The sequence below is a fragment of the Coccinella septempunctata genome, chromosome 2, assembly GCF_907165205.1.
Source record: "Coccinella septempunctata chromosome 2, icCocSept1.1, whole genome shotgun sequence".
NCBI classification, from domain to species: Eukaryota; Metazoa; Arthropoda; class Insecta; order Coleoptera; family Coccinellidae; genus Coccinella; species Coccinella septempunctata.
The window spans coordinates 25302727-25327143 of record NC_058190.1 but is presented as its reverse complement, the minus strand read 5'-3'; the positions used below and the strand labels follow the sequence as shown (position 1 = coordinate 25327143).

At 32.8% G+C, this 24417-nt stretch overlaps 1 protein-coding gene across 4 annotated transcripts; it reads left to right on the top strand.

Moving 5' to 3' along the window:
• Positions 1–168: 168 nt before the first annotated feature.
• LOC123308435 (chromosome-associated kinesin KIF4) lies at positions 169–23387 on the top strand. 4 transcript variants are annotated; one of them, XM_044891079.1, is made up of 17 exons: positions 170–352; positions 1070–1298; positions 2243–2506; positions 2562–2736; positions 5448–5662; positions 6263–6472; positions 6564–7145; positions 7341–7575; positions 7633–7900; positions 8011–8227; positions 8441–8734; positions 10247–10464; positions 10521–10671; positions 15541–15707; positions 17663–17700; positions 23049–23138; positions 23193–23387. In XM_044891079.1, the coding sequence occupies exons 2-16, from the start codon at positions 1070–1072 to the stop codon at positions 23113–23115; spliced, it is 3330 nt and encodes a 1109-aa protein (XP_044747014.1). In that variant the 5' UTR covers positions 170–352; the 3' UTR covers positions 23116–23138; positions 23193–23387. The 4 variants fall into 4 exon arrangements, with proteins under 4 accessions (XP_044747017.1, XP_044747014.1, XP_044747016.1 ...); XM_044891080.1 differs by lacking the exon at positions 170–352 and adding an exon at positions 889–1012; XM_044891081.1 differs by lacking the exon at positions 23049–23138.
• The last annotated feature ends 1030 nt before the right edge of the window (positions 23388–24417 follow it).

Sequence of the window (24417 nt, the reverse complement as noted above, 5' to 3'; positions counted from 1 at the left end):
GCTATGTACTATGTAATATTTTTATGTAAATAAATACGAGTATCGTCTAAACTGTTTTCGAAGAGTTGAATCCTGTGAAAGTTATTTATAAAGTTATTTAATCTTCAATTTGTTTTGTAACTTTCCCGCTCTAATAACTCCCCTCCATTCAACATTAAAGGATCTGTCATATTTGAATTGGCGTTCCTCTTGACTGCTAAATAACGTACAAATTTACAGAAGTTGTGTCTATGTTTGGTGAATGTGTCAGTTAATTAGTTAATTTTATATTTACTTAACTTCACAATTTTATTCTATTGAGCCTGTTTCAAATTTTAGTTCTTTTTCTATTTCTAGAATTTTAATTTTAACGGTAAGTACCTCTCTCTGCATGCCGGAATGCTCTACAAGAAGAAAGCGTCCTTTTCCTATTTGGTTTTAAATAATCTTTTGAATCAAACTGTACGATTGGGGTGTATTCAGGAGAGCCTATTTTTAAATCCTGCATTTCTTGAAACATTATCATATTCTCTTCATTCATTTTTTAGGTCCAGAAATCGTATTGCTCCCCGTATTTTCTTCCTTGGCATTTAGGTATATGGTCTTCGTGGAAATTCAAATATTGATATAATTTTTGATTCAATCATCATGAATGTACTTATTTATATAGCTCAATACCTTTAAGAGGTTCTTCATGTTGAAATTTTTCGAATTGAGTATTGGTAAATAAAAACTATCTTGGCTTGACAAACAATTATGAAACATCCGTCATAATGACAATATGGAAAGATTTTTGTTAACATCAAAAAATCTCATTAAAAAAATAAGGCTCAATTGAACACTATACATTTCATGTATCTATCCCAGTGCAAGTATATGAAATAAAATGAAATTTATATTATTATATACCTATAGGCCCAAATAGTTTACATAAACTTTACATATCAGGAATAATGCATCAACATATGAAGTTGAAAACATGTTAAACTACCGGTTTTTTTATTTACATGCATGGATAAACAATTAATTAGTGGTTAGATCTTTGTTTTTAACTTTCAAGTTTTATTTAATTTTGATTCTGAATTTACAGATGGGCGACAATTCATCTGTGAAAGTAGCTGTGAGACTGAGACCTTTAGTAAAAAGTGAAATAGAAAAGGGCTGTAAAAATATTTTAGAAGTGTACAAAGATGTATCGCAAATCCATGTCAAAGATTCTGAGAAGGCATTCACATATAATTACGTTTTGGACACTGATGCATCTCAAATTGACCTATATAATTCATGTGTCAAAGATATAATTCCAAATTTATTTGAAGGTGGGTTTCAATTTATTTATGATATTTTTATAAAATAAGTCGTTTGTGCAAGTTATGAGGGATGTATTTATTGTTCATAACCTAGTCAATCAAAATACTCTGATTATCACTTGGAAAATAATTTTCATCTAAAGATAGAAATAATGATTAATGATCCTAGTCTTGGGCTTTGAAAAACAAGAGGGTTTAGGAATTCAGATTGACCAAAAAGAATAGAAATACCTGTATTTCACAAGTGAACAATGGGAAGGAAAAATTATAGAAGCAGAAAACTGGAGTAACAAATTCTGCTTTTATGGATGCATAAGATATTACAATTTCTAAAAAATTATAATTTTTTTTCAATATACGATTCCTGCATTTTTTTCAGTTTTCTAATGTATACAACTCCTGTTAAAAAAAGAATGATTTTATTCAATAGTGAAATTAGTTCTGAAGATTTTATTTTGTTATTGCATACTCCTTTTCCTTATACTAAGTTTGATATATTGAATCAAAAATTCCTCAAAGTTATAAGTAATATTGGAAAAGAAATAATATTGTGTATTTTAATTCAAAATACAGTAGTTTTTAATGCTTGTTTTCAAATATCTCAGTAATATCAGTAGTAGACTTTTGGTTTAATCAAAGTTATACATTACATCATTTGAAAACTGAAAATGTTGAGCACTGTTTTGAGCTAGGTCTATATGCTTTTGCTATAGAAGGGTAAGAAGAAAAGTTACATAATCACGAACTATGAATATGAAATTTTTTATGATTAAATGCTTCCTGAATAAAAAAAAAATATACAAGAAATAAAAATATAAGCAAACTCTGAATACTGCACTCGAAGACGTGACGAATCATTGGAAAACACATGCCAAAGAAATGGGGGAAACTACCAAAATAATTATTCAGCAGGTTTATTCACACTAGGATCTAAACTTCCTTGATATTTTTAGGATATAATTTAACCATCCTTGCATATGGACAAACTGGTTCCGGGAAAACATACTCCATGGGAACGACTTACACAGGAAATGAAGATATGGGTGTTATTCCCAGGAGTGTAAAACAAATATTCGAAATTGTGAAAGATAATTTCACATTTGACTTCACAATCACTGTTTCTTTTATGGAACTATATCAAGAAATTCTTTATGATTTATTATCTGAAAAACCAAGAGAGCAATGTATGTTAGAAATAAGGGAAGACCCAAATAAAGGTAATATATAATATACATAGTTGAAAATAATAATTTGATTTTTTATTTGTTTAAGGAATTCACATACCTGGTTTGACTGAAATACCTGTCGAGACCACAAATGATATTTTTAATTGTTTAATAAGGGGATCTAGTGGTAGGGCTACAGCATGTACAAACATGAATGCTCAAAGTTCAAGAAGTCATGCTATTTTTACGTTAACAATAGCTATGCAAGCAAAACATAATAGGTAAGTTCTAAAATTCTAACTAGGGCAAATATACTGTGAAAAAACCGAATCCCTATTATATTAATCACATGTCTATCTGTCACAGCTCACTGGTTGTTTGTATTGAACTATGTGTGGCATCAAATGAAAAGGCTCATTATGAAGGCTACAAATCTATTTAATTTTTTCGATTTTTAAAACTGTATTTCAAAAAACACGAGAATTAAAAGTGAAAATTGACGAAAAAACCTTAAGTTCATCTTGTAAGAGAATGTGGAATTCTCCTCAATTTAGGTTATCACTGCATATGCAAGTTTAAACTGAATAATTATGAGTATCATTCATGATTTTTTCAATCATAAAAATCCCATAAAATTTTACGACCTTCCTCGTTCGTCGCAGACTTCATAGGCAGCCATCTTTGTCTATCTCATCAAGATAATGTATTTGTTCATTTGTTGTCCTTTATTATCAAGGCATATTTCATTCGATGTTGCCAACTTGTGCAATCGAAGTGAAACACTTCAAATTTTAAATACCCATTTGTATTTTTCATTTATAAGTGCTTAAAATAATTTTTTTGGGAAACGGTTGAAATGGTTATTTCAAAATGTGAGGTTTAAAATATATTTCATGAAAAATACATAATTTTCGTCAGAAGAAGTATTCCCTATTCAAATGAAAATTCTAAAAAATGTTTTGTGTAAATTGTTACAGTGGTATCCAATGTTTGATAGAAAAGGCACTTTGCTTTTTTTTTCTAGTAATGCTTTTATATTTATTTATTTATGAACATGAACATTGCGAAGTTTTAGCACTACAGCTTCTAAATCAGAGAAGATGGACAAAATTTGATACCCCATTCTCGTTCTCTTTTTCTGAGAAACTAACAAGAGAAGTAGTAATACCGACGATAGAGCTCTGAAATTAAAACATTATACAGGCACTTTGTTTACGTAGAATCCAGTGCCGTGCTCGCCTTTTTAGCAGGATTTTTAATTACGCAGCTATGACCGAAAGTTATGTTTTTCTAAATGGGAACACTAGATTTCTGTGCAATTTTTTTAAAGCTTAATTTTTACTGGTTTCAAGAATATATAGCATCATATGGTTTGTATCAATATAAATAATAGAAAATGGTCAAAACCCTTTTTTCCCATTATTTTTATGGTTTCAACTCTATTCGTGTTTTTACACTTGAGTTCACAACTATAAGAGAGGGGAAAATGATTAACTACAATTTTGTGGAGATGAAAAATTTCTATGGAAAGTGCTTGATATCATATTATATAACTCTTGTTTATTTAATTCAAAATAATGTTACTCTTGAAGGCCGCTTGTTCACTGGCATTGAATTAATTAATAGAAAAATTAATGGGTTCCTAATCTGTGTCATTTATTTCTGATGAGAAATACCCTGTATAGCATATTTTTTTAAGAATATTTCGCTAGATATGGCAGGTTGAAGAATTTCATATTTAGGTATGAAATTATATTCATCAGCTTCGGTTTATGTTAGTAAGTGGATAGGCACGATCGAGTTATTATCGTGCATGTTATATTCTGTGTCTGATGCATCGGATATGAATGTTGCCAGTAACAAGGAAACTCTCATGAGGATAGCACAGAATCGGCTGTGAAATGTAACAACTGTAAGTGGAAAAATAAACTTATTTTGATATTGTCCTTTTCTCATATGCTGAACTTTTCGGATATTCAATTGCTTTGCAATATTTTGTTTGTTTTCATCTTCAAAATCTTAATTGATTGGCGGTATTTCGCCAATTAATGGCATATAAAAATTGTGAATGGCATAAGCGACAAATTTTCATAAATGTCTTGAAATAAAAATAAATTATTGCCAATAATGTCCTTCAAAATGCTAGAACATATTAAAAAAAAATATACAACAAACAGAAATTCGGCTGATTATTATACGAATCATTTCAGGGAAATTATTCTTTTTTTTTCGTCTCCTGTAAAATTTACCGAATGTCATTTCGCCGTAAATCCGTCCAAATAATTAATAAATAAATGAATCATTCATTGATCTCTTATGACTTGAAATTATGTGTGAAATGAGTCAGAAAAAAAGAAATTAATACAACAATCATTAAAAGCATCATTTATGCATTCACCAACAGAATATTAACAGTTTCTCAACAACAAAGCTTTTTGAATTCCTGATAGATCGATAGATCAAAAATGGGAAAGTAAATGGTTAAACAATTTTATGCCATATGGGAGAGACATTTCGAATTTTCTTGTTTTGTGTTTTGATATAAACAGCACTCCCCCACTGCTTGTATGATAGTTATGAAAGCTGGATAATTTTGTGATGCTATTCTCTTTCTCCTCAATGTACAATAAGGTTTTAAGAATAAAAATACAAGATAGCGTGAGAATACTATTTTGTGAAAAACTTTTCTAGAAGATGACCTTGGCATTATATCATATCTATGCGCCTAATCTCATGTGCAAAATCTGTTTTTGTACAATAAAGACCCTACCAGTTTCTGAAGAATTTCCCCAAAGAAGGATGTTGTAAGATGAAAGGCTAAATAGTAAGCTGTAATAGATATTGATCAACAGTGTGTTACTCTATTTATAGCAAAAAATAAGCTCTTTAATCTACTACAGACCAAATCAATGTGATGGAACCATCTCAAATTGCTATCCAGAAAAACACTTTTAATTTCTTGATAGATATTATTCTTTTTATTTTCTTCCAGTGAGGAAAATAAAACAGCAAAGTTCCATTTAGTCGATCTGGCTGGTTCAGAAAGACCCAAGAAGACCGGCGCTGTTGGTACAACTTTTAAGGAAGGTGTAAATATAAATAAAGGTCTTTTAGTGTTAGGAAATGTTATATCTTTACTGGGAGAAGAAAAACAAGAAAATAGATTTATACCGTACAGAGACAGCAACCTAACTAGACTCTTGAAAGGTGAGCCCTTCCATCATATACCTGTCTTTTGTGAATTAATCAATTAATTGAATTCATCTTCTGTGGTATTAAATTTCCGGATGAAAAAATCTAAATATTGAACTCCACAGGACTCGAAATGGATGATATGTGGTTAGTTCGTAGAGTGATTCAAAACAGTTATAAACTGGAAAGAGCAAGCGCAGATAGGCTTTCCCTATGCCTAAAGTGGCATTGCACTTGCTCTGTAACGTTGACAACCCTTGTGAATCACTTTACAAACAACTCTATGAATAACTTTCAATAGTGTTTCAGCATATTCCATCGGCAAAACTGATTTTCACAGATTTTTAAATTCAGTGCAATAATTTCTAAAGATCCTAATCTACAATCTCAACACTAGTTGAAATCGTTTTCAAATTGATATTCAAACATCACATCTCTGGCTATTTTGTATAAAAAGATATTTTTTGATACTCCCAAGAGTTCTTTCGGTTATAAAGAAATTATATTGCCTAATGATATATTAAGTTGTATTACGTAGTTTTAATGATAAATATTTGTCACTGAAATTATGAATTATAATGCATTCAATTCTCATCCCCAAACATTTTGGTATAGATTCCCTTGGAGGAAATAGCATAACATTAATGATAGCCTGTGTCAGTCCAGCTGACTATAACATAGATGAAACTTTATCAACCCTGAGATACGCTGATAGAGCCAGGAAAATAAAAAATAAACCAATTGTAAACCAAGATCCACAGGTAGCTCAAATTAATGAATTGAAAAAGACCGTCAAAATGCTCCAGCTACAAATATTAGGACAAGGTATATTATATGGATTTATCTGTGTAATTTACATTGCATGCATATGATTTTTTTTCGATCATTTCATAATTTCTTGAATAATTCTGACTAGGTGGACCTACAGTTTCCCTTGAAAAAATTAGACTTCTTGAACAGGAAGTGGCAGATATCAGAGCAAAAAATCGAGATCTCACTCACAAGTTATCCTCGGCGTTGAATGATAAGGCTAGTTTTCTTGAGAAATTATTACATCTTCAAACCTGTAATGAAATGCTCAGTAAAAAAATTTTCGACCTAAAGGAAAACTACGACATAACATTGAATAATATAACCATCGCCCTTGAAAGCGGCGATGCTGATACTCTCAAAGATTGCAAAACTAAATTTGAAGAAATGAAACATCAGTTTGAAGACCTTAATGCAGAAACGAAAAAGGCTGAGGTGGATATGAATGAACAAGAAGCAGAATTTACCTCCCTTATGGATGCTAATAACCATTGCAATGAAACTCAAGCCAAAGAAATAAACGATATTCAAGAACATTACGCCACAAGACAGATTGAATTGAATAATGAATTGAAGGAATTGATGAAAAAACTTGCCATGAAGGAATTTTTAGCCAAGGAGCTCGAAAGGAACACTCAAAACATGGTCGATTACAACAATATTCGGGAAAATGAACTGAGAATTGAAGGTACGTAATTATTAAATTAGTTTACATGATATCAGATTGTTTCGTGCCATTTGTATTCCTCAACAATGAAAAAATGGATTCAACAAACAAAATCATCAAAACTACCAAATTTTCAAACAATTCAAACAAATCAAAAATATAATTTGATTCTCAAACTTGTGTCTCTTCTAACTATATTAATACTTGTCCCCACAGCTTTAGAGAAAGAAAAAAATGAACTAATGCAACAACTGAAAAATGTGCAACACAATGTTCCAAGTAAAATTGCGGAGGAGCGGCGTAAAAGGGTGAAGGAACTAGAAAACCAAATTCACGAACTAACAAGAAAGCTCAATGAGCAAAATAAACTCATAAGATTAAAAGAAAAGGACGAACACAAAATCAAGCAATTAAATCATGAAATATTGCTGATGAAACAAAACAGAGTGAAGTGAGTTATTTTTATTAATTCTTTTTATTAATTCTTTTCATAAATGATAACTTACAGATTGGTGAAGAGTATGAAAGAGGAATCTGAAAAGTTCCGGACTTGGAAATTGCAGAGGGAAAGGGAGTTGGCAAAGCTTCGACAAGAAGATGTTAAGAAAAAGAATCAAATTCAGAAGATGCAGACTATGCATTTGAAGCAACAAAATGTTCTGAAAAGAAAGGTCGAAGAGGCTGTTGCAGCCAATAAGAGATTGAAAGATGCCTTAGCAACTAGAAAAATAGCACAAGAACTCAAATCTTCTGGACTTGAGAGGTTCACAAATTGGGTTAGTACAGAAGACCAACTTAAGTCTGTAATTCTGGCACTATTTACACCTTGATACCCAATTTTTCATCTTTATTTGATGAGATCAACCTTGAAAAATCTGTTTTTCAGCTCAAACATGAAGTTGAGGTAGCATTAGGTTTCACAGAAATTGAAATGACATTGGCAGGCCTGTTAGAAGATAGAGCATTACTGCAGAAACAATTAGATAATTTGCAATCCTCAAGTAATCCCGATTTGGCCGAAATCAAGAATTTAGAATATGACATAGAATTACGTTCTGTTCAAATTCAAGATATGCAACAGAAACTCCTAGATGCCGATGATGGTATGTGAAATGAAATAGTTTTTTTTTTATCATAATACCCACAATTTTCGCAATTTTTTTCTTGGTTGCCAAATTCGATTTCATTTTTTTTTAATTCTCGATTTTTTGAAAATTTCTTTAAACAATTTGGACACAAATCAAACAACCTTTTTTTTTTGCTATATCAATAGCCAGAAATTGATAGACAAAAGATACAAAACTTTCAAATTTCAGATGCGAAATCAAGAATCAATTTAGACAATATCCAAACTATGGCTGAAGCCAAGCAAGGAATGAGAGTACTCATCGATTTAGCCATGGAACTTAAGAAAAAAGAATGTAGCTTAACAATGAAATCAATTGAATTAGAAAATACTCCTAGCGAAAACCACCCAGAAAAAAAAGTTTATGATGAAAAGTTGAAAGAGCTGGAAAAAGAATATTCTTCATCCCTCAATAATTTAGAACAAGAATATCAAGAAAAAATAGCGATCCTTCTTGGACAGCTCAGAGGAGTGGAATTGAAAGGTGAGTAAATAGTAAACTATATAATGACCACAATTCCCGGAAATACAAATATCAAAGATTATAGAGTAGAAAGATAAGAAACGCCCTCATATCGCTAGTACTAAAAACCGACTACATTTTGGCCAGTGAAAACACGCGTGACAATGAGATGGCGCTAAAAACGCACTGTCAATACAGGAATACTTTTTGATAACAATTTTCTGTTTTTTGATTGAGGGGCGCGAAATTCGAATTCTATTTCTCGTATTGCATTCCAATATTGACTTTGTTTCTATCAGAAAACAAACATCCTGAGCGACAAAACAAAAGTATGGTTTTGCTTTGTGATCAGGATGTTAGTTTTCATCTAAACATTGTTTGGAATCAATTGATATCAACGAAAAACGCTGTTGGTTGTGCTATATGTTTATTTGCAATTCATAAAAAATTTACAGAAATTGAAATAGTGGGCAATAAATGAAGCTTTTCCTAGGACACTAAAGTATATGGTGATCTGCTATACGTCGAAGGTGTTGTTTCTGTACAATAGGTTGTTCTGAATTAATGAACTTAGTTGAATTTGTAAAATATACAAATATTGCAGACATATGCAAGACCTGTATGTCAGTATAGTTTCTTGGTGCTTTTTTTATGATTTCCTATGATATGGTCTCTTCATGACACAATATACAAATTGATTAATGAATGAACAGAACACTCACAGCAGGTTTCATAAAACTTTGACTTTCTAAACAACAATTTGACAGTCACTTGGTTCCCAAATGGAAATCAATAAAACCTCTGCATTTCTGAATATATTGAAAGTGTAGCAATTGAGAATCATTGAATGGACCTATAAAGATCATATCATATTCACTTAATAGGCCGTTTATGCAAGGGATGCTTTCTGCATACAACAATTTACGTCGATGAACAGTTCTCAATTGACCTGCAGTAAAATGTTCATTGCACATGGTGTAGTAGTGTTTGCTGAAGTAATTGTCTTCAAGCCCTGAGAATTTTATCCACTTCGGAGCACTGAAAATAAGAATCAATGAATGACCGATTCACATGTTACGACTTTTAATACTTACGCTTCCATTTTCCTTAGTTGAGTGAAAAACTTAATCACGTAAAATACATTTTATTATTTTATCCACCGTTCTTCACCATTCAATAATTTTCGAACAATATTTTGAAGTTTTCACCAAGAAATAAGGCAAAAAACTCCAAAAATCGGCAACTAGAACGAGCCAGATAAACAAAAAGCGTTTGAGAGTCAAAACATTCAAAACCTCTTTGATCAAAATTGACGTCTGAAATCTTAAAAAATGTCATATATTTCTGCAAATGGCACTCAAATTAATATTTTAACCAGTCCTAGCGTTTTAATAACACGCGTGACACACAGATGTCGCTCAAATCGCTTTAGTCGCCTCGTTTCCCATCTTTCTACTCTATAATCTTTGACAAATATTATCCAGTCTCCATTGTGTGATCCAGAGTGTTGACTAAAGTAATCAATTTTTTCAGCGAACAATTCAGAAACAGATAGTTTCAGTAAAATAATAAAAATGCAGACTGAACAATTAGAAATCCAAGGGAAAAAAATAGAAGAATTGAACAAAATATTAGAGCAAAAGGAAAAAGAGAGAGAAGTTATTCCTCAATTAAAATTATCTGACGTCAAAGAAGAAACACCTCCGAAAAAAATAAAATTACTCGATGGAACTTTCGTCGTTGATGGGAAGGTAATCTTCGATGCTTCAGCTCAAGGGTTGTTTTCAAGAATTTTTGTTTTGTTTAGGAGAATTTCGATACGCCGCATGTCGAAGAGGATAATATTCTAAAAGATCCTGATTGGGTTAAAACTCCAATTGGCAGAAGAGTGATGGTTGAGAAAAAGAATATAGTCCAAACAATGAGGCAGACTATGAAATCAAAGTTATCGTTTGAAGGTATGATGTTTAATTTTTTTTTTTATATATTATGAATTTATCACTGCATTTTGCTAGATTATCAATTTATGTTTTCCATTTTTACTCAGGTGTGAATTTATGCTAGAATAATATATGTTAATTATGTCATAAAAATCAAATGAGCTTTTCAGATCAAAGAAAGAAACGGGCGTTTAAACAAATACGTCTCTATAGACGAAAAAGCAAATCTTCAAGCAAAGATGCTGTTGACTAGAAAATCTAAAAGATTTTTCTATAGATACTACAGTTTTGTGGTAGATACACAAAAGTTAGTTGAACAGGTAATATGGAAATTATACTCAGTGTTTTTTATTGTGCCTTAAACATTTGATTTTTCTATTATTGATCATGGCTGAAGTAGAAACTCTCGAATGCGGTGTACAGAATAAGAGGTGATTCATCTGATGCATATACCGCGGGTTTCACAAAACTTTCATTGCCCGATCAACGACATGATAGTCACTCGATTTCCAAAACGAAATCACTGAGACTTTTGCATTTCTGAATATTTCAAAGGAGTATTAATTGAGAATTATTGATTGGACATTCATATGGATCATAATTTGATGCGAGAATGATATTCTGGATGCTCATGAGTGAATTATTGATCGAAAACAAATTGACGTTTATCTTTCAATCAATCGTTGATTCCCCGATCAAGCTTTGTGAAACCGGGAGTTGTTCTTGTAAATTTCAAGAAAAATATATACTTCAGAATCATAGCTGACAAATTGAAGTCGTCCAAACTTTCAAAAATGCTTTCTTAGCACTGTTGGGGATCAAGAAACTTCAAGCATAGGAAGGGGGAATTCTACTTCAAATGAAAGAAGTAGAAGTATTTTTCATGAAATATCTTCAAACTCAACCTTTTCTCTGAAAAAACTTACTTTAAATACTTAAAAATGAAAAATAAATGTGGGGATTTAAAATTCAAAGGGCTTCGTTTCTATTTCACCATTTGGCAACATCATCTTCAGATTGCAGTTATGTTGTTCAAATGAATAAAGTTAGTTTTTGAAAATTACCAACTCTGATTTGGTAAACAAGACATAACCTCTTTCCTTGACAGTTGTAAGTTCTCAATGTAATTCCATTTCATTCAGAAGTTGGTCCTCTCTGTCTTCGAAGATAACTTACATTTTTATTTATTTCCGAACTTTCTAAAGGATTCAGTTTTCAATAGGTGCTAAGCAAACGTAGAATTTCCGATGTTCTTGATTGAACAATTTCTGTGTTCTAATATCTTTTCTGAAATTTTCTACCATTTTGATGAACACACTACAAGCAAGTTTATAAACTCCACCTTATGTATGTATCTTTTTTGAGTACTCTTTCCTAAACAAAATATTACTCATTGAATTGAAGTGGCTGATATTTGCTAAAAATCCATAATTAAAATGAGAATAGAATTATGTATCTCTAGGTTAAACAAATAATGTTTTATGTTAGTGAAAATCATATAATTCTATTTTTAGTTCAATTGATTTTCATCATGTATCGGCCACTTCAATTCAATGAGTCATATTTTGTTTAGAAAAGTACTGAAAAATCATATGAACATACAGCGATCTCTGGATTAATGGCCAGAATTCTCTAGATACTGGTGACCCAGACAGAGCATTCAAATCAAATAATTGCCTTTATTGTAGTGAACTTACGTTGAATGAACGATCTATGCAAGTAAAAACACTTTTCCGCAATTAAGGGGCTCTGCTCAGAAAATGCACAGAAAAATTCCTTTCCCCATACGGTGCCTGGATGAATGAAGAAAAAAAAAGGGTGGACAATCATGGACCTACGATGAATCCTGAAATTTTGGTTTCAAAATTCGCATTTGAGGTTCCAGCTTTACACTTTCAAAGTTTCAAAGATTGATTTCTATGGTTCTGTGGGTGGACTAACGTTGGACAAACGATATTTACCATCGTTTTCGTAATTTGGGTGATCTGCCTGAGCAGCCGAAACAACTTATTTTTCCATATCTCTCAAACGGTGCCTGGACAAATAAAAAAAAAGTGGACAAACATGGACCCCCGATGGACAAACGATCCTAAAATTTTGGTTCAAAAATTTTCATTTGGAGGTGCCAACTACACACTTTGCAAAATTTGCATAGATGGATTTCTATGGTTCTGTGGATGGACAAATGAAAACATTGGGTGGACAAAACTGGACTTAGTTTGGACAAACGATCTATCCATCGAGAATACATTTCTGCAATTTGGGGGTGCTGCTCAGAAAATGCACCGAAACAACTTCTTTTTCCATATCTCTAAAATGGTGTCTGGACAAAGGAAAATAAAAGGTGGACAAACATGGACCTACAATAGACAAACTATCTTGAAATTTTGGTTCAAAAATTTTAATTTGGGGGTGCCAACTTCACACTTTCCAAAATTTGCATAGATGGATTTCTATGGTTCTGTGGAAGGACAAATGAAACAATTGGGTGGACAAAACTGGACTTAGGTTGGACAAACGATCTATCCATCAAAAATACATTTCTGCAATTTGGGGGTGGTGCTCAGAAAATGCACCGAAACAACTTCTTTTTCCATATCTCTCAAAGGGTGCCTGTACAAATGAAAATAAAAGGTGGACAAACATGGACCTACGATGGACAAGCTATCCTGAAACTTTGTTTAAAAAATTTTCATTTGGGGGTGCCAACGTCACACTCTCCAAAATTTTTAAAGATTTATTTCTATGGTTCTGTGGGTGGATAAATGAAATAATTTGGTGGACAAAAGTGGACTTACGTTGGACAAATGATGTGTACCATCAAAAATAAGTATTTGCGATTTGGGGGTGCTGCTCAAAAAATGAACTGAAAAAAGTTTTTTTCCAATATCTCTAGAATGATACCTGGACAAATGAAAAAAAAAGGTGGACAAACATGGACCTACGGTGGACAAACGACCCTGAAATTTTTGTTTCAAAATTCGCATTTGGGGGTGCCAGCTTCACATAACTGAATACTACGCGACTAGTGCTGTCGATTGTAGCACGCAAACAAGCTTAAAGAACTAGACTTTTCCCCCTCAAGTCCCACCTTTTTAAAGAAAGGGATTATGTCGAAAGGAGAGTGATTTTTATGATCTCCAAATTTAGCTTGCGAGAACCAAATGTTCCATGTCTGCCGAGCTATTCTGTCACAAAGGGTATGCTCAATAGTTTTGTCCTCCTCCAGGCAAAGCTTACAGATCGTTTCGTTGAGGATGTGAGGTTTGTGTAATGGGTCCCATACACTCTGCGATTGCCTGCAGGCCGTCGTCTCAACAGAAAAATAGGAGATCAATATCGCAGAGCTACATACACTATCAGTCAATGGTCGCATTCAGCGGACGGAGCGCAAAGCGCTTCTGCTACCCATCGGTAGCGGTAGCGGTCGGGAACATGTTGAACGTTCGCTGGCAAGCCTAGATAGGATAAGGCAGTCCAACGAGCTGTCACTATCAGCTGATTAGTTGAGAAGTCTGTAGGAAAGACGTAAACAAACGGATTTTTTAAGTTTCGTTAACCTTGTGCTGGTTAAGTCAGTTTTTATGTGACAAACATAACCTAGAAATTTGACGAATTATTTTTTGCTCCAGTATATTTCCTATAATTTATTAAACATTCTTCTTTATTTCTTACAATCAATTTTCATTTCATTTTCCTCAACAAACTCAAGTTCGTACGTCTTCCACACTAAATAACAACTACCTACTCAGTTCAAGTCCAACTTTCACTCCTTTCCGCTACCGCTACCTAGCACAAATCAAATCCGCTCCCAAAAGTGGCGTCCGCTCCAGAACGTGTTGAGAATGTAGCGCATATGTCACCGAACGTTTACGCTAGCGTTTGGTAACAGTTGCGCAACTGTTTCGTCCGCTGAATGCGACCAATCACTTGCAGGCCGACGTACAGAACGATCTGGCAGATCCTTGCCAGATGATGACACACACTACGAGTCCAGAGCATGCAGGCCAACTGACAGTGTGTGGTAGGGAGCATCTGAGATCACGATCCGACTCATCTATACCTGTCGCCGATCTGTTATCAGTTCCTCGTCTTAACGGCGCCCACGCCGCCCACACACTGATCAATGACTCCGATCGACAGCCTGACGATTATCTTCAGTTGAACTGATAGTGTATGGGGCGCATAAGTGGGAGAAATTACAGAAAAGCTTCGAAATGGTCTATTATTATTTATGTCGACGGGATTCACTGATTTTCTTAAATCAAATTGAACTTAAAGGATTAGATATCAAAAGCATTCAATAGACCACATCAGGTCTCGCTTCTGGTGTACTTTCATTCGTTTCCAGCTTATTTCTCAATGGTTATAGATTTATTTTATATGTTTAAGTTTCCACAGAAAGTACCGGTTCTAGAAATTAAAAAAAAGTGCCAAAATTTTTATTCATATACTCCATTCACTTTTATAAAAGCAGTCGGCTGGCCATGAAAATTTGGCACATTCCTCTCTGTATAGGACGAAAATGTGAGTTTCTGACGCTTGTCAAAACATTTTTGGGTTTTATATCAGCGCTGTGTTGTCCGTTTTACTTAGAGATCTAAGTAGTTACTGATTGTGGAAACATTCCGCTAAAATATAAGTTTCGGCATTAACGGCATTTCATGAGTGCCAATTTAGTAATAAACTTTAAGAAAATTATTTCATGGTGAACCAACAACTTTTATAAAAGTGAATCTAGCTCCAGTATGTGTCCTACTTCTTGAAAAAAATTCAGCATTTATAATCAATTACTTGCAACATACTGAATTCATTAGGTTTATGCTTGCAGTCAAACTAGATCAAATATTCAAATACAAAAGATTGAAATGAAATTTTTCATTGCAGATGATCAAAAAACCGAAAAGCCAGGTAAAAGATCTTCTGATGGAGGGTGTGCCTGTACAACTAATTGTCAGTCCAACAGATGTGGATGTCGAAAAACAGGCCTGAGTTGTAGAGGAAATTGCAAGTGTAATACTTTAGCTTGCACGAACAGAACAGAGGAAACCATAGTGAGTAAAATGAATTAAAAATATTTCTTAGTAAGTTGTATTATTTGAGAGTTCCAGAACATCATTAAACTGCATTTTCAAATATTAAAATCCGTTTTTAGTTGAGTTTGATGAAATTTGTTTGTGAAAAATTTAATTTATGTTTGATTAAGATAAGCAAAAACAAATTCATGTGAATTCAGCGAGGAAGCGTTTCTAAAAAAAAATTCTGACAGGAAATTATTAATTCCGGTGAAAGACCTGATATACTTTTCATCTAAAGCCTGTTTGCAACAGTCGAAAATTCTCTAGAGAATTTACTCTTGAATAGAGAATACTCCTTCTGACGAAAATGATGTATTTTTTATGAAATATCTTTGAACTGTCACATTTGGAATTTGGAAATAACCATTTCAACCGTTTTCCAAAAAATTTATTTAAACACTCAAAAATGAAAAATAAAAATGGGTATTTAAAATTTAAAGCGTTTCATGTGGATTGCAAAAGTTGGCAACATCGACTGAAATATGCGTTGATAATAAAGGACAACAAATACATTATCTTGATGAGATAGACAAAGATGGCTGTCTATGAAGTATGGGACGAACGAGGAAAGTCGTAAAATTTTATGGGATTTTAATGGCCGGTTGCAGTTGAAGCTCGCCAGTAAGTAGGCGCCTGTAGATCAACAGCTGTTATTTTATAAACAAGCTGATCGTACATTGTTCTTTTCATTGTCTTGAAGACGCTGTTGCCAAATCGTAAACTCGGAACCAAGCGATTTAAATTTTAAAACCCCATATTTGAAGGATGATTTTGAATAGTTACCGCGATGAATTTGAAAAAATCATGTATGAAACTCATAATTATTCAGTTTAAACTTGCATATGCAGTGATAAGCCAAATTGAGGAGAATTCCCCATTCATGCACCGGGAATTCTCTGCAGTTACATACATACTGAGAGAATTCTCCAGAGAATTTTCGGCTGTTTCAAACAGGCTTAATTGACTGAAATTCCACAAAAAAACAGGTATATAAAAATGTCCTGAAACAAAATTTTCGGAGAATCCAACTTCGAAGACATCCATGAATGGATCCTCATTCAAGTAGTAAGAAATCTTCAAAAAAAATTCTAATGATGAAGTGTTCAATTAAAATTTTATGGGTTCCTTCACGAATTCGTCTTCAAGTAGGCTGTGAAATTTTTATTCTATGCTGGAATGTAACAGTTGGCTTTTAGTGAATAATAACATTTTGTGATTATCTTTCAAATTCGATAATACTATCAAGCAAGGCATTTCAAATTTTGTCTGAATCAGGTAGGAATTTATCATGAAAAGTTTTCATATTTGCAATATGAATGCTAGATACCATGATGTCATTGATATACAAGTTGTTTCAGAAGTCGACGTCAAGCCGGAGTCGAGTAACAGGCCAAGTTATAATAGTCATTAGAAAAATAAAAAAAAGTCGTGTATATCTTAAATTAGGTATATTGCATTTCATATTTGCACACCCTGTGATGGTGTTCGAACTCCAGTTGCTACAAACCTTCATTTTTTCCATTTTTATTTTTCCTGAATAATGCTTCTGTAACCTTTAATGTAAAGCCAACTTCTCCAGCAAGTTTAAGATAATGTCACTTTTTGCCGAATCAAGTAATTTTTCTAAAGCAGTTCGGCGAGTGACTTTAAAAGTTTGCGCATTTAAATGGAAGACTTGTGAATGAATTATACAAAAAAAAAGTAATGCGGATTTTGAAATGGTATAACACTTATTACTACATTATTTCTTAAACTGGACAAAAAAAAGGGTTTTCTGAAAAAAATTTCAAATAATATGACAATATAAGTTTGATCGTGTGTATATGAACGTCACGACCTGTTCTTTTCTGTAATTCTTGACATCTATTCAACAAATCAATTATTTTATTCATTCAAGTTCTCCATATTCTGATTCTTATTTTCTTCTTCAGGAACAGATTTCGGATAAAAGGACTTTCAAAAAACCAAGGTAGGTACTCTATATTTCTTTTCAATTTAATTTTCTCAAGATGATTAATAGACAACTTGAACTTATTTTTTAAGAGTAGAAAAGTTCTCAAAAGGATAAATTTTCATTTACCTTAAGCAACTTTTGACGTTTAATTGAGTAGCTTTTAATGCACCCCCTACAAGGAGGAGGGGCTTTCACCTTTTTTAAACGACAACCCCTAAGTTTTTGTGCAGAAATGAATAGACTTTTTGTTGCTTTGGATGCTTTTTTTTATTATAGGGATGAAACGGTTGAACTTGTTGATTCCGAATTTTTACGTATTGTGTGGTCGATCCCGAATATTTTCAGTGTCCTCTGCCCATTTCATTTATTATTTCAATTATTTCTGTAATTGTCAGTCCTTAGCCTCTTTAAGGGGGGCTCATGAAAAATTCTTCAATTATACGTGAAAAATTGCGTAATTGAAAATAAAAATAAACCTGTTCTAGCATTTTTCTACAAAATAGTTAATACATAGAATATAAATTTTCATTTTACGCTATTCACTCTTAATATTTTTTCATTGTTCCTTGCGTGCGATTTCCTTCTTGAATATATGCTCAGAAACATCAGAAGTAACAGGGCCGCTGCAAGTTGCAAGGAAATGTGATTGGCGTCTGCGATAATCAATTCAAAACATTAATTCTCAAAATCGCATTCTCGTTGCTATATCTCTTCGCGTAAATCTCAAATATTTCAATGATGGTGATTACAATCTAAGTAATCGGTAAGAAATGTAAAGAGATGCTCGAAGTTCTCGTGTTACAGAATTCTCTTACGCGTCTCTGAAATGTTTAATGCGGTGCTCTCCTAATCTTACCAGAAGAAAGAAATCTGCAAAAGTGTGTTTTAATTAGTGAATTAATTTATTTAGATATTTTTATCATTCAAAGACAACCTATGTATATGCATTTCTGGTTCGTTATTAGCAGTCCTGTTTATCAGTTTGGAATTTGCATATAATATCATATTATTTATCCAAATTTAGTAATCTAAGGGCATTGAAAAAGGTGAAAGTAGGGCTTCAAAATTAGGCAATTTTTTACATACATTAGCTGTGTTATGTGGATGTGCACAATTTTTTTGGAACGATGAGTTCTGAAAACTGTAAACTCAAATGAAACAAAATTTCGTAGACGTGAATCCCTGATGTTCACCTTTTCCTATATTGAATAATAAGATGAATAATTCGAACTTAATACTTCACCCACCTCATAACATATTATTTGTTGAATATCTCGAAAATTATCGATTTTAGGCGTACAGTTGATGGAACATTTTTTAATGGTGATATACGGAAGTTTTTGCTGGGAACTCGCATACAAATTCCACATTTTCTGTGAATGCTCACCAAAATTTTTCATCCAGAGAATATTGAATAACGTACCGCTGTATCACATGGCTTCAGTTCCTGAAATTTTCATCCTTCTAATGATAAAGAGCAAGTAGCTATGGCCATCTTTGTGATAATCTTGAATAGGGAATATTTGTCTAAAAACTGAAATATCTTTGGTGAGCTTATGATCTAAATCACATCAAAAGCCAATTAGGAATCCGAAAATGTGATCATTTTTTAATCATTTCATTTGAAAAATCTAAGTGATAGCTCCTTCCCGTGTAAAAATGTGACAGAAATTCGAAAATTTTTATATTTTCTCGTTAACCTGGATAACGGTCGGAAAATGAATTTCATAAGGCCTCGAAAGTTGATCCTTTAACTCAGCGACAGCTGATTTTGACACGCCGATTTTTTTTTTCAGAAATTAATAAGTGTTGGTAATGAAAATGGATAACGAATTTGTAGTATCGAAATTGTCTTAATATGTCCATTAAACGCAGAAAGTGAGACTAAACAATGAAACAAGATGACGATATCATATTTCATGTTCATTCAGCTGCGATTTGGATATAATTTTCAATTAGTTTTCATTATGAATCATCAACTCACACCATTTCAAGCCTACGTTAAAAATATATTCGAACTTATCTAGAAAATATAGATTTTGATAGTTGAACTATAAATGTTAATATTCTAAGTACTTTTCTGGTGATCTGGGAATTAAATGTGCGATCGGAAAGGGTTATTATTGGGAGTAAACGAGCCCACAGTATTCCATCAATATCAGACCACCTATTCACAAGTTACAGATATCGAAAATTTAGACCCAAATCTTTAAATCACTCTGTATCTCGGACACTAATGGCTTTAGTGTGCAAAAGGAGCAACTTGAAGGCCTATATGATCCGGTTGGCTATAGCCAACCGGGAGTATATCACACACCGCGTATATCATATATAGCACATTCAAAAATAAATGGCCTAAGGTCCGTCCTCAACAATAGCAACATGAGACAGACACATGTATGAAATTTTTGTAGGTTATAAATTCATTAATACTGAGTGTTCGGTTTTATGTGTCACTTAGTACATTTATTATTATAGAAAACGAAATCGTTGGTGTCACCTGAATGGTCCAAGGATTGTAGACCAACAGGATGGCACATTCCATATCTGCGTACATTTGACAATTTGCTGACGTCATTTGGCCTGAAAGAAGGTTCCTTACGGTCCGGTACGGTCACCCATAGTGGGGAGAACAGACAAAATCGCCGAAATGAGCTATCCTGTTGGTTTATAATCCTTGGAATGCCAGTATCCCCTAAAATAAAGGTTATTTAACATGTACAACAGACATCTAAATGACGTTCGTTCATCTGACATGAGTTATAGGGGTGTCCTGGGGAGAATGCGACAGCATAAACTGAGGTCATCAAGATTTTTTTTAATAAGGAATACTCCTTCTGACGAAAATGATGCATTTTTTATGAAACATCTTTGAAACGTCACATTTTGAAGAAACCATTTCAACCGTTTACAAAAAAAAAATTATTTCAAATACTTAAAAATGGGTATTTAAAATTTGAAGCGTTTCGTTTCCATTGCACAAGTTGGCGACATGACTGAAATATGAGTTGATAATAAAGGACAACAAATGCACTATCTTGATGAGATATGAAAAGATGGCTGTCTGTGAAGTTTGCGACGAACGAGTAAGGTCGTAAAATTTTATGGGATTTTTGTTGCCGGTTGCTGTTGAGGCTCGCCAGTGAGTACGCGCCTTATGATGGCTGTAAATCAACAGCTGTTATTTTATAAACAAGCCATTGTTCTTTTTATTATGTAGTAGGCGCTCTTGCCAAATCGTAAACCAGAAACGAAGCGATTTAAATTTTAAAACTTCATATTTGAAAAATGATTTTGAATAGTTTCCGCGCTGCATTGGAAAAATTCATGAATGAAACTAATAATTATTCAGTTTAAACTTGCATATGCTGTGATAACCCAAATTGAGGAGAATTCCCCATTGCCTGAGGAAGGCCTTCAGGAAGCTTTTAGGATATACAGGGTGGTGATCAGATGTTGAATAAAATATTCATCTTTTCAGGTGGCTTGATTGATTTGCCCTTTATTTTTTTGTTTTATTCAGAAAATATTTTGTATTTCATTAACAATTTAGGAAAAGATTGGAAAAATTGGAGAAGAAATACTAACAGAATTAGAGTTGCTCCTTACTATAGATATGTACCGCATAGACCTGACCTTTTGTTTCACTACTCCCCATAGAAAATAATCCATATTTGGGGGCCCATCAAACGATTATTGTTGTCACTCGGCACTACAGAGTTTTTTTGAATTATTGATTTTGATTTTCCACAGCTCACAAATAAAAATTACTGCAATTGATTTCTCCTTCAATTTTTCTATCCATTCTCTAATTTATAGCGGAAAAATTAAATTTTTGCCAAATAAATTATTTTTATCCAATGTTAACCAATTCCGAATTCTCAATTCAAAGTGACACCAAAATTTGGGTGGATTTTTGAGGAAATTATATTTAAAATAAGTCCAACATTGAACTGATATTCTGCCGTCCTAAAAACAGGTACCGTATTTACAAAAATTTATTTCTTCGGATTTTTGTCTTATTGGATTCCTGGAGGTTACTTAACTCTCTAAAAAACAAAAATATTCTTCTAATTATCCAAATAAAAACACTTTTAGCCGAAGTCTATGAATGTTTTTAGGAGAGCCTTATAAAGATTCTTGCTTTTCATGATAATTCCAATATTTTAACGAATTGATCAATTAAATTTATCAGTGATATTTTACACACTAAAGGGTGGAATATTGACAAAGCCAATGGAAAAAATGAAATAAAAAATTATTTTTTTCATAAAAAAATTTTCACCCCCTGTATGATCGGGCCAAGCAGGCTTTGGATTTTATAGTTTATTTGATTCTATATGGTCATAAAACTTTTATAGTATCAATGGATGATCTGATAATAACGTACATATATAGAGAAAGTCAAAAATTTTCCTTCTCCGGTACTGATTTTCTCATTGTTAACAATATCGAACGGAAGTGTTCGAAAAGGGTAACACAACTGCAAAATGTCAAATCAGTCTGTTGGATTCTCTCAAGATTTATTTTTGAAATGTAACTCAACATCTGATTATCCTATATATCCAAAACGAAGACCCTCAGGCAATTCAAAATTCTTGTTTACCTTCTGTTTGTCGCATTCTTCCCGGGACACCCTGTATATTTGAGATTTGGACCCTAATAAAATTGATCATTTGCTAATGGAATCATAAAATAATTGGTGGGATATTTTTCAGTGCTGCATTTTAACTGTAGCTTTCCTCACAATGTTGCCGTACCGCATAATAATTTCAGGAAATTTGAAGCTTTCGCTGATTTAACTCGATGAAGCGTCATAGTGTTCTTCTATAAATATCTTGTCAACTAGAACTGTTACTGCTCAACCATTAATTTGTTTCGAAATACAGTATTTCTGAAGCACACGTGGATACAGGCTACGCCTTCTATGCTTGGCCAGTTCAAAATTTTCCAACAAAAAAGTAATCATGTCCTTATAATAGCTCCACTCATTTGCTACGAGCATTCTATTGTATGATTTTTATAATGAATAATGAAGTAGAGATCATCGGGCACAGTGAATTCAATAATTAATCTCGACATAAAGCCTTTTTGCAACAGCCTCTAGAAAATTTACTAGAGAATTCATGCGCCGTGAATTATGTACGGTTACATACGCACTTTCGGTAGAATTCTCTGTTCAGTTGCATACAAAATATTCTCTGTCGTTTTCTTACCAAAATTTGTTAGAGAATTCTCGGCTGTTACAAACGGGCTTAAGATGATAATTCCATTTCTGACAAAAACAAAGGCGTTGAAGTTATAAATTTCAATACTCATCCAGTATAATAATTTTTTCTTGTTTTCATACATACATTTTCTAGAAAAACATGCGTAGCTATCAGAAGAGCTGCCAAATTCAATGAATTCTTCCATCCTGAAACACCCTGAATCCCTACACCCAATTTCCTAAGGTTCGATTTCAAGTTTGACTTAAAATGAGAATCTAATTAGTTTTTCTTTTTCAGAGTTAAAGTGTGAACAAATGCCAATATTATGGATTGTATAAAGCTGTGATACTCCGTATCTTAAGATAGATGAGGTCTATAATTTGCTCTCAGAAAGATGTTTAGAATATGCTTATTGAAGATGTTCTAATGTCATTAAATTGATTATTGTATGATAATTTTTATAATTAACATATACAGACTGGTTTTTATTTATTTGAATCTCAATCTATTTTTAGGTATTGTTTATTTATAATAATCGTTTTGATGATCTATCGTTTTTACTAGAATTGTCTTTTCTTTTGTTTTTTGAAATGAGAATTTATTCGAATCAGTGGTTTTGAAACTAAATCAATCAAATCATGAGAAAAATCTTATCATTTATAACGCCCAATCTCAGATTCATATGAAATGAAGTTCTGAATAAAGTGTGTTTTCAAAGGTGAGGCTTTTTTTTGACAGGTGTAACTCATCAGAATGAATAATTGCACCAAAAATCGTTAAAATACCCAAGATGAATTTGAAAGGAATTCAGTAGAATATCGAATACGAGACTAATGTTAGCCACACTAAAATAGTGAAGTGGGAGACACTGGGTCAAGTACCATTATCAAAGAGTACAAGCATTGCAATTGGAAGATTATTCTCCAAGTAGAGATTTTTGTCTGTGGCTAAAAATCCAAATCTAACGACATCAATTCTATACATCGATAAAGCCACATTAATTTGCAAAGATTAGTATTTTTCTGCCTGGGGGTGGAACAAATCAGAATGCATTTCACGAAAAGTCGCGCAATAGAAAGAATATGCAAATTAGTCAATCATTTTTATTTCGAAAGATCGAAGTCAATTCATTTACTTGCATTTGAAACAAAACCATATATAATTTCCTCCCATCTGTAATATATCTTTTTTAACTTTGTCATTTCAAAAGATTCATACTAGCAATTGAGGGGCTCAGAGCTGAAGTGAACCAAGTCCATTCAGCCTAGTTTCGAGATGAATGGCTTAGAAGTTGTTTATCACCAATTAATTCAAAAGTATCTTCTGTATTTATTATTATTCTTATGTAAGCATATGCTCACATTCTAACCTTTTGAAATCTAAAGAAGTCACTTTTGAATTAATGGGTGATGAACAACTTCTAAGCCATTCATTTTGAAACTAGGCTGAATGGACTTGGTTCACTTCAGCTCTGAACCCCTCAATTATTGGTTAAATGATTCTACCACCTGTTGAAAATAAA